An 11,383-nucleotide genomic window follows, 5' to 3' on the forward strand; every position below is an offset into this window, starting at 1 on the left:
TCTCCTCTTACCATCTATCACATCTCATATTTTCTCTCCCTTACTTTTTCTTTTCTTCCTATCTTTCTCATCATTCCACCTCACACACCTCAAAAGAGAGGTGTGTGAGTAACATTATTCGTCTTTATTAGATGTGTAATCATGGGCGTGAACCGTCAGCTCATTTGACAGAGGATTTATTTGCACAATATAATATTTTTTCCATTTTCAATTTTAAGATTTCAAGAATATGTTATTATGTTTGCTTTGATTTCTGTTTTTTCAGAATGAATATGTTAAAAATATGATTGACTATAAAATATTTTACATTTTATATTTTATTTGACATTTCACCATAAATGTTAATATATTTAAAATTCGTAAATATAATGTCATCATAAAGTATAAATAGGATGGTTGTTATAAGATTTATGTTTACATACACTAAAATTAAAATTAAATTTTTTTCATGTATATATAAAAATATAAAAAACAGTTAGTGTATCGAAATTTCTCTAGATCCATTGTGAAAATAGCACATACAAGATCAAAAAAAAAAATCATAACCTTTGTTAAGTTTTGGTTTTATGTGTGGCTTGGGTGTGATCGAACTCCGATGGAAAGTGGAATATGAGATAGAGTACAAACGATGGCTTTGAAGCTATTCAGCCTTCTAGCTAGTATAGGTGATGAGGCAAAAATGGAGGAGGAAAGAGAGAGTGAACTAGTGTTAGCATAAAATTTCACCAAATCTTGATTTGAGATCGAAAGATTTTAAAGATGATTATTTCAATCTAAATTTGAGAAATAGTAAAGACTAAGAAATATAGAATTTGGTTAAGTCATGTGAAATAAACTGTACTCAGAAGAGTGGCCAAAATATCTTAGGGTTGAATTGAGAGCATAATTTATGGACTTCGATCCAATGTATAACTTAGTTTAAATACATGAGTTTACGAATTAAGACAGTCATTTTTTTATTTTCTTAAAAAACGAGTCAAAGATATTTGAATTTGAATTGCTTGAAGCGGGAAAATAATAATATACATACCATACATGTGAAAAGAAGAACGAGCCAAAAAACGTATGGAAACTTCAGGAAACATTGAAGACATGTTAAAAACATGTGATGTAACATAGTTAGTTGACTGTTGTAAATAGTTAGATTATTTAGTCTATAAATAAGGCCTTGTATGTAAAGAGGGTTCCCGTTTTTCTACTCGAAAAAACTCTTAAAGCTTAAACGTCCATTCAAGCGACAAACAACAAATAGGAGACTTTCTAGTATGATTATTTTGAAACTCATTATATTTCAATGTAATTATAATTTTTTTGGGATATTTCACTCACCTTCCCAGTAGTTTAACATTATTATACTGACCTTCCCTCTAACTTGTAAAATGCATTGATCTCCCTTGATTTATATATATATATATGGCTTAATTGCATTTTTGGTCCCCCACGAATGATAAATGTGCATTTTTTGTCCTAAACGTTTGAAAATAGCAGAATCAGTCCCACACGTTTGTTTCCGTTAGCCTTTTTTGTCCCCTTCGTTAAAATTCTAACAGAAGTTGCTTATTACACCCCATTTTACTATTCTCACCCTCACTGGGACTATAAATGCACATTTATCATTCGTGGGGGACCAAAAATGCAATTAAGTCTAAAAAATAAAAAAACCAAGAAACCCACCAACCACTTCTTCTTCTCCATCAAGTTCTTAAATGATTAGAGAAATATTTCCTTTTAATGATCCACAATGGTTTCCACTTCTTGTTGGCATCATTGTATTAAATTAAAATTATTGTACATGCTTACAATATTTGTATGGGAATCACCATGAAAAAGGGCTAGCTCCTAGCAAAAATATTTCATTTTCCACATCTTTTATCCATTCACACACATGGTTGCAAGTCTTTATTGCCAGGGCCTGCAAGTACTCATCATGCACAAACATGTGAGATACGCAGTGTTAGTTTTCAAACTTATACTTATTTTTTCTTACAGGTTCTCATTGGAAGTTAATGATGAAACTACACCTGGGTATGGACAGGTAACATAGCATAAGGAGAGATGGGAATTGGGAGAAGAAGAATAAAAAGAAGTGGTTGATGGGTTTCTTGGTTTTTTTATTTTTTAAACTTAATTGCACTTTTGGTCCCCACAAATGATAAATGTGCATTTCTGGTCCTAGTGAGGGGTGAGAATAGTAAAATGGGGATGCAATAAGTAACTTTTGTTAGAATTTTCGGAGGGACCAAAAACGCTAACGGAGACAAACGTGTGTGACTGATTCTGCTATTTTCAAACGTTTAGGACAAAAAATGCACATTTGTTATTCGTGGGGACCAAAAGTGCAATTATATATATATATATATATATATATATATATATATATATAGAGAGAGAGAGAGAGCTTCTGTATCTTGAATAGATATTAGAGCTAAAATAAACAAACTGAATAGGTGGGATAATGCATGGGAGGAATCGGGCTGTCAACACTCATGATTACTAGTGATATTTTTCTTTTCTTTAATTTGAAAGGTATAGTAATGTTATTTTAGTACACAATTTCTGTGTGTTTGTTAATTGTTTGGTGCATTTTGGTGATGACATGATTATGGAAAAGGAAGAAAACCGTGGGAAATGAACTGTGCGAGTGAAGGCCCCACCTCCAGAGTAGTAATTGGAGAAAACTGCTGGATTTGAATCAGTTTTGAAGGCAACGACCGAATAAATGTAAACGTGGCTTCGACAGGCTTGTGGCCCCACGAATGCCAACTGTTGCTTACTAGATTTCTTCTTCCCTTTGACACTTCAGTTCAGACTAGAAAGAGACCCTCCACTAGCGCGTTGTCTAAGATTCTTATTTACATTCTTAATCAACTATTTTATATTTTTTAGCTTGTTAGACCATGTACAATGGTGTAAACAAGTTTTTCCCATTCAACACCACTTTTTATCTTCCCAACACTCCACATCATCTTCTCTCTCCAATTCAACACACTTTCAACAAATACCCACTCCAATGGTTTTCTCTCTCAACACCCTACCCCACCACTCACCCTACCCCACCACTTTTTATTTCATATTTTTATTTAATTTTATGTTTTTGTTTTTTTTATTTACATAAAATTACAATTATTATTTTAAATTAAATTAAATAATAAACACTTAACGAATTAATTTTTTTTAATATAGATAATAATTTATTTTATTTCCTTAACTAAAAAATGGAAGACGATAAACGAAGCACACAATAATTTATTTTATTTTCTTAACTTAAAATGCAAGACAACAAACTAAGCACACAACACACAAATAACGTAATTAGTACGATACAAATCATCTTCCATCACGAAGCATTTGCAAACTTTGTCCATATGTGCTTCACTAGATCTGCTTGCAGTTCGTGATGAACGTTCGAATCACGCAACTCGGATCTAGCACGCACATGATTTGCAAAAGCGGGTAACACCTCGGTCGAGTATGGTTGCGGTGTACTAGATCCACCTTCTCCAGATTGCTCAAAATCGGTCCAACGTTGAGCAAATGTATCTCGTTCATCCTCAACAATCATATTATGTAATATGATGCATGACCTCATAATGATACCCAAATCAGCTATGTCCCACAAACGAGCTGGTTCACGGATGATTTTAAAACGAGCTTGAAGAACTCCAAATGCACGTTCGATGTCCTTCCGACATCTCTCCTGAACTTGTGCAAACAACTTATCCGGTTCACTTTGAGGAAGTCTGATCGATTTGACGAAAGTTGGATAAGAAGGGTAGATACCATCAGCTAGATAGTATGCCATATTATAGGGACGTTGATTCACAATGAAACTCACAGTTGGAGCCTTTCCCTGTTCCACATCATCAAACACTGGTGATCGATCTAGAACGTTTATGTCGTTCAACGTTCCCGGACATCCAAAAAAGGCATGCCAGATCCATAGATCATGAGATGCAACTGCTTCAAGAATAACTGTAGTGGTTCCCTTATCCCCTCTAGTAAATTGACCTTCCCATGCTTTAGGACAATTTTTCCACTCCCAGTGCATGCAGTCAATACTCCCGATCATGCCTGGGAACCCCCTTTGTTCACTAACCTGTAGTATTCTTTGCAGGTCCTCTTGAGTTGGTGCTCTCAGGTACTCGTGCTCATACAATCGTATGATTCCATTACAGAATCTACGTAAACACTCCAGTGCTGTAGTACCTCCTATTTTGATGTACTCATCGACTGCATCTGCTGCCACACCATATGCTAACATTCGCATTGCTGTGGTACATTTTGCTAAGGGTGATATACCTTCTTTCTTGGCTGCATCAACTCGCTGGGTGAAGTAGTTATCACTACTTGAAAGGTCCCCAACGATTCGAAGGAAAACGTGTTTTTGCATCCGGTACCGACGACGAAACATTGAATCGTCATATGTAGGCTCATTGACAAAGTAGTCGTCAATTAGCCTTCGGTTTGCTGCTGCATGATCTCTACGGACATACTTTCTACGAGGTGCACTATCTTCCAAATTTTGGTTTGGACCCAACCCTAATTGGTTGAGTATAAAAGCTTCTTCAAGTTGAGAATTTTGAAGGTATGTTGCAATATCAAAAGGATTTTCACAAGGATTCTCAAAAGGATCAAAAGGATCCATTTGTTGTGAAATTCGAAGTAGAAAGTAAGAGGTTTTGGATATTAGTACATAAATTGATCTATGAATCCATATATATAAGTAAATTGAATGGTGGACACTGACGGATTCAAAACAAGTTACCCACTAGAGTTAATAATCGGAAAAGGACTAGATTCGAATTGAGTGGAGCATATTCAAACCCAATAACCCATACACTAAAGCCGAACACTGCAGACTTGACACCACTGGCAAATTATTAAAGCAAACCCCACCGACTTGACACCACTGGCAAATTATTAAAGCAAACCCCACCGACTTGACACCACTGACAGATTCGAAACAAGTTACCCACTAGAGTTAATAATCGGAAAAGGAGTAGATTCGAATTGAGTGGAACATATTCAAACACAATAACTCATACATTAAAGCCGAACATTACAGACTTGCCATCACTGACAAATTATTAAAGCAAACACAACATACTTGACGACAACACTGACAAATGGTTAAAGCAAACACCACAGACTTGACACCACTGGCGGGTTTGACCGAATACAGACAAATACTCGATTGAAATTAATTACCAAATAGGTCTTGGGCCAACTTACTCAACAGCTCTTTCTTACGGTCATCGAGATCCTCTTCAGAACTTAGCTTGAGATACAAATTGGTTTTCATCAATTGGTTAGTTTGTTCTTGCACCATTGTTAGCTTATCAATTCGTGCAATCTCTTGAGCCTTCAAATCTTTGTATTCAACCCAAACTTTCCCCTTCTCCTCAACGACAGGTTCTTTACTTTTCTTTTTATTCTTTCTTTTAGCTGCCTCCCTACCTATTGGACGAGGAATTGATCCTATAGTGGTTGAGCCACATGCATCACTGTCGTGAGATCTCTTAGATCCACTACTTGCTGAGCCACCATTTCCTCCTACTTGACTACAAAAACGTGGTAGATCACGGAGAGCGATCCATTCTTCCATCAAAGTAAATTGAACATTCTTCCCACATGCGAATAATTCCTGCGCTTTTGCCAAAACATCATTATCCGACCAACCGCTTCCTTGTTGACGCTTAGCGGCATCATAAGCGCCAATCCATTTACCCAGTATTTTGTTCATATAATTCCAACGGTTTCGACATGCAATTCCATCACGCGGAGGATCGAATGAGCAATGCTCATTACAATACTCAGCAATATCTCTCCAAAATGTTTCTCCTTTCTGGTTTTTCCCCACAACACTGCTTGTTCCACAGTTAATCCACCCACTAATTAGCACCATATTTTGTGCAGTGTTCCATGCGGGTGCATGCGTTTTTTTGCTCTTAGGAGTGACTTCATTGACTTCATTATCAGCTGACCCGTCACCAAGATTGACTTGTGTTGAAAATTCCGGAAATTCCGGTCCATCAACACTAGGAAAATTTGCACTAACCATTGGCATATAACCACTAGACTGGGGTGTTTGAGATGGATATCTCACAGATCCATAAGATGGATGAAAGTTTGGAACAAATGATGACTGGTTCGAATACTGATTTGGATCTGGATAATAGTTTGGATTTTGAGGATGTTGGTTGGAGAATTGATGTGGGACTTGAAAATAGTTTGGATTTTGAGGACGTTGGTTGGAGAATTGATGTGGGACTTGATAATTGGTGGGATTTTGAGGACGTGGGTAAGAAAATTGATTTGGATCTTCATAGTTGTTGGGATTTTGGTTGGAAATTGGGTAGCTTGAAGAATTCTGGGTGTTGTAATGGTGATTGTTGGGATCCATTTCAAAACAAATGCTAATAGAAGGATAATAAGATGGTGAGAGAGATAATAAAGATGGGGAAAAACTTGGTTTTTTTTTCTGTGTCCAAATCTATCAAACCAAGTCTCTATTTATAGAGAAAAAAAAGTTATGAATTTTGGTAAAAAAAAAAAAAAAAAAAATTTCAACAAGATAATTCAGTTTAAAGTTTTTTAAAAAAAAAAATCCGGCTGGCCAATGGGACGCTGCCACGCGTCCCATCCTCACCCACTCGGTCTTCTCTCTCCTCTCCCACTGACACGCCACGCGCGTTGTCGGCGCGTGTCCTGCACGCGCCTAGCGTTCTCCAATCCGGAGCTGCCACGTGGCTCCGGATGCTCCTCTCAACAATGTTGAACGGTTTCAACATTTTCCCAACTTCAACAACATTCAACAGACCAATGCAAGGGCTAAACATGTTTCAACAACATTCAACATCAGTTTCAACAGACCATTGTACATGGTCTTAGGTATCTCAAAGCAAGAAACTAATTCTCTCATTGCGGTAGTTTGTACCAAGCGATGAATAACTGATTATGAAATCACTTAATTAGCAGAGCCGAGAGAGAGAGACCGTTACGGTAATGAGAGAGAGAGAGAGTGGTTGGCAAACACTGTTACGGTGGCGCCGGCCGCAGCAGCGGTCACTGACGGCAACGCTGGGACAAGATTTGCATCAGGGTGCTGTACAACAATGGGGGAGGACTGACTCCAATTTCAGAGGACGGGATGTAGGACAACAATGGTGGAGGAATGAATCCAACTTCAGAGGAGCCCGGTGGATGGCACGGCCGTGGTGGACTGAACACCTTAGACAGAACCTGGTGGATGCAAGATTGCAGCAGCAGGTGACAGAGCATCCCGTTCATCATCTTCGGCCAAGGGTGGGAAAGGGTCAATTCAATTCCAGAGTCACACAGGAAACTAAAAACAGGGTGCATCACGGTCAAAAGGTAGGAGGGGAGATCGTATCAGTGTTTGTGGACGGCTTGAGTGATCGAATCACTCTTTAGAAGCTGCGAACAATCTTCGGCAAGGTGGGGAGGGTGAGAGACGTTTTCATCCAATTCAAAACGAAATTCCAGCGCCGTTTTCGATACGGATTTGTCCGATTTCAAACTGACGATGAGGCAAGGGAGGCTATACGCAGGTTCAATGGGATGCAACTTGATGGAAATTATCTTGTGGTGAAAGGTGCCAACATACGGAAAGCCCCCACGAAGGATAGAGATCAGCTACTGCAGAAAAAACGCAAAGTTTGGCGGCCTAAGTTGAAGCAAATCAACCAGGATAATGAAGAACAGGTCCAGAATGTTGAGCATGGAGAAACACAGGCCAAGAAGGTTGATGTTGGTGAAACAGAGGAGGCTGCACGCACCATAGGAGGATGTCAATTGCGTTTGACGGCTGTTGAATTAAAAGATATATGGTATCAACGCTGTGCTCATGCTCGCACACTAGAAACAAAGCCAATTGACATTATACAAGATGAACTTGCACAGATTGGTATGTACAATTTTCGCTTCATTCCGCTTGGAGCCAATGAAGTCCTGTTAGAATTTGAAAATAAGGCAGAGATGGAGGATACGTTAACAGAGTGCAGATTCTTCCTCGAACAGAAATTACGGGACTTAAAACCATGCACCAAGTCCACTTTTGGTGTGGAACATATGGTATGGGTTCGTTTATGGCAAGTTCCGATGGGGCTATGGTCTGAGACTTTTTTTGCAGCAGTGGGTAATAGATTGGGAACTTATGTTAACCAGGATACAACAACAAAATTGCATCATCGGTTTGATTTCGCACGTATACTAATCCGAATGCACCACCCGTTACTGCAATGCTTTACTATGACAGTAGATGTGGATGACACTTCGAGCATTATCCTGATAGAGAAGGATGAGGTTGCTTATGATTATGGAATGGTTGAGGGCATGCCGTCTACGCCGGTGAAGATATATAATTCGGAGGACGATCTGAGTTCAGAAGAGGATCCTGTGGATGATGGTGATAGAGACGCTTTTGAAGCAATTGACCCTCAACTTTCGCCAGAAAAAGACTTTGAATCTGCTCAAAAAGTTGAAACAGATGAAGAAGATGAATTCTATAGGCAAGACAAATTGGAAGGGCTTCAAACAAGGTACGCAGGTATGGGTGCAGAACTGGACGATGAAGAGCAATTTTCTCAACAAGATGTTGGCGAGGCGAAGGGGAACGTTCAACTTTCTTCATCGGCGGTGGCAGTGGCTGAGCAGCAGCGGCTGGAAACAGAACAGCAAGGAGGAACAACCGTGAATTTAAATTCAAAAGACATCAATGCTCCATTCAATTCAGAAGAGAAGGTCAAGGAGGAGTTACAGGTTTTATTGGCATCAGGTTATACGCTGAAGGAGTTAGAGGGATGGAGGAGCAACTTAAATTCAGAAGGAATCCTGTTAAAAGAAAATCAAATCTGTATTAATGATTTTCAAAATTCTGTTACCAATATTAATAACAAATTTTCTGTTACAGGATACTCTTTTAACTCACAGGATTTGGGTCAGAATTATAGTTGGCCTTTTTATGCAACTTATTGGGACCCACAACATATTCAGCAACAACAAACAAGAAGGTCATGTTTGGCTCCCTTCCTAAGCAGCAAAAACAACTTATTGGGACTTTGTACAGCCAACACAAACACGCCAACTTCTGCACTAGAAGATGAAAATCACGTAACACGTGAAACTTTTATCAGAACCTCTTCTCATCAAATTGTTCGGCGAGTTTCTTCCCCCTCATCAAGTAAGGTGCTGTTACGTGAGAGCAAGGAACCACAGACGCCAAAGAAATCCTTGTCGATCATACCTACAGTATCAAGCGCTCCAACCCCCCTCAATTCTCCAAATACAAATTCATCTCAAAAAAGTTCGCAGAGGGGTCGTCCAAAAGGGAGTAAGAATAAACCCATAGCATTGCCGAAAGGTTTTCTCGAGCCAATTCCAGGTGAAGATGGGGTGACAACGCGTTCGCAGAGAGAATGGTTGATCGGAAAGGAGTTGGGACTAAAACCACGCGGATCAGAAGCTTTGATGTTGAGAGGTTTAGAAGCTCAAATCCGTGAAAATCACCCCCACCTCAATTGATATGCCGGGGCCTTGGCTCACATGGAATGTGCGTGGGCTAGGTGGAACTATGAAAAGAGAGGCTGTCAAAAAAGCACTTCAGCAATTGAAACCAGAATTGATTCTATTACAAGAAACAAAATTGAATGAACAGAGGAAACGGACAGTTGAACAGTGGACTCAAAGTTTGCAGATGAATCATGTCGAGGTTCAGTCAGTGGGAGCAGCAGGTGGCCTCATGTGTCTGTGGAAGGAAAGCAGCTTTCAAGTTCAGTCAGTGGTGACAGACACTAATTTTATTTTTTTGTCTGTAAAAATACCAAATTATGAGCACCCAATTCTGGTGGGGAATGTTTATGGCCCCCATTCTTTGGCGGAACGTAGACTATGTTTTGAGGCTTTGAAAGTACACGTACTAAGTCATACAGGAATGGTGTTTCTTGGGGGCGATTTTAACGCTGTTTTACTAGGATCGGAGAGGTCTTCAGGAGGAGTTCTTGATGTAGGCGATGTGGTTTTTCAACAATTTGTCACTGAAACCAACTTATCAGACCTGCCCCTGCTAAATGGCAAGTTCACGTGGTACTCAAGTCGTAACGATGGCCTATGGAGTCGATTGGACAGATGGCTTGTGTCGGACGAGGTGATGTTATCTTTTTCGAATATTTCACAATCTGTGTATGCATGGAATGTTTCAGATCATAGAGCAGTAGGTTTGGTGTTTGGTGAACCTGACTCTGGCCCTAAACCTTTCCACTATTTTAATCATTGGGTGGATGATGATGGATTTTATGAGGTGGTCGAAACCTGGTGGAGGTCTGCAGTTTACCAAGGTTGGTCGGGATATATTTTGCAGCAAAAATTAAAGGGTCTGAAGGGGAAAATAAGAGAGTGGCGCAAGGGGAAAGGGGTGTGGGGGGTGGAAAAAATTATGTGCTTAGAGAATAAATTGCAGGAAGTGATGGGGGAAATGGAGGAGCAAGGGGGGGCGGAGGCTTTGTCTAAGGAGAGGAGGGAGATTTTGGAAGTTTTATGGAAAGCATACCGCGAGGAGGAAAGAACTTGGCGTCAGAAATCAAGGGTGCGGTGGTTGAAGGAGGGTGATCGGAATACAAAGTACTTTCATCGCATCTGTAAAGCAAGAATAGTAAAAAAAAAATATCACCCAGTTAAGTTATCAGGGAAGAGACTTAACTACCCCAAGGGAAATTAAAGAGGCTATGCGGGATCACTTTCAGAATTTTTTCAGGATGACAGCTATTACTAGACCTTGTTTTCAGAATCAGAACTTGAAAAAGGTGTCTGAATCAGAAAATCAATTCTTAGAAGCTGATTTTTCACTTGATGAGATATGGGAGGCTATAAAAAACTGTGATGGAAATAGAGCTCCTGGACCTGATGGATTTAGCATGGATTTTTTTAAAAAATTATGGAATCTAGTGAAGGAAGATTTGATTAAATTTTTTAATGATTTTCACCATACAAGGCATCTTGTTAAGGGCTTGAACTCGACTTTCATTGCGCTTATTCCAAAAGGTGATCATCAGGAACATATTTATGATTACAGACCCATCAGCTTGATTGGCAGTGTGTACAAACTGTTATCTAAGGTGTTATCTGTACGTCTGAGTTCAATCCTTCCCAGGCTGCTAAGTCAGAATCAGTTTGCTTTCATAGCAGGGCGCCAGATTGCTGATTGTTCTTTGATTGCAAATGAGATTGTCCATTCTATGAGTTCGAGGCCGCAAGGAGGTTTGTTATTTAAAATTGATTTTGCAAAGGCTTATGATAGTGTTGAATGGGGTTTTCTGTTGGACCTCTTACAAGAGATGGGGTTTGGGGAAAGATGGATTAGGTGGAT

General features: G+C 39.3%; 2 protein-coding genes across 2 annotated transcripts; one reads left to right on the forward strand and one right to left on the reverse strand.

Moving 5' to 3' along the window:
* Nucleotides 1-3,250: 3,250 nt before the first annotated feature.
* LOC130726681 (uncharacterized) lies at nt 3,251-6,532 on the reverse strand. The gene is made up of 4 exons (XM_057577981.1): nt 5,422-6,532; nt 5,221-5,319; nt 3,956-4,590; nt 3,251-3,850 (listed from the first exon to the last, which is right to left on the reverse strand). Exons 1-4 carry the CDS (start codon nt 6,401-6,403, stop codon nt 3,338-3,340), a joined length of 2,229 nt encoding a protein of 742 aa, XP_057433964.1. The 5' UTR covers nt 6,404-6,532; the 3' UTR covers nt 3,251-3,337.
* A 3,012-nt stretch (nt 6,533-9,544) lies between these two features.
* On the forward strand, nt 9,545-10,735 carry LOC130724826 (uncharacterized). Its single transcript, XM_057576098.1, has one exon. It carries the CDS (start codon nt 9,545-9,547, stop codon nt 10,733-10,735), a length of 1,191 nt encoding a protein of 396 aa, XP_057432081.1.
* The last annotated feature ends 648 nt before the right edge of the window (nt 10,736-11,383 follow it).

The sequence above is a fragment of the Lotus japonicus genome, chromosome 6 (assembly GCF_012489685.1).
Source record: "Lotus japonicus ecotype B-129 chromosome 6, LjGifu_v1.2".
In the NCBI taxonomy this organism is placed as follows: Eukaryota; Viridiplantae; Streptophyta; class Magnoliopsida; order Fabales; family Fabaceae; genus Lotus; species Lotus japonicus.

Excerpts from the sequence above, each read along its gene's own strand:
- LOC130724826 (XM_057576098.1), top strand. The coding sequence starts at position 9,545 with ATGCCGGGGCCTTGGCTCACATGGAATGTGCGTGGGCTAGGTGGAACT.
- LOC130726681 (XM_057577981.1), bottom strand. The coding sequence starts at position 6,403 with ATGGATCCCAACAATCACCATTACAACACCCAGAATTCTTCAAGCTAC. Across the intron at positions 5,320-5,421 it reads AAGAAAGAATAAAAAGAAAA|AACAAACTAACCAATTGATG; the intron begins GTAAAGAACCTG and ends CAATGGTGCAAG. Across the intron at positions 3,851-3,955 it reads CAGTTATTCTTGAAGCAGTT|GGAAAGGCTCCAACTGTGAG; the intron begins GCATCTCATGAT and ends GATGTGGAACAG.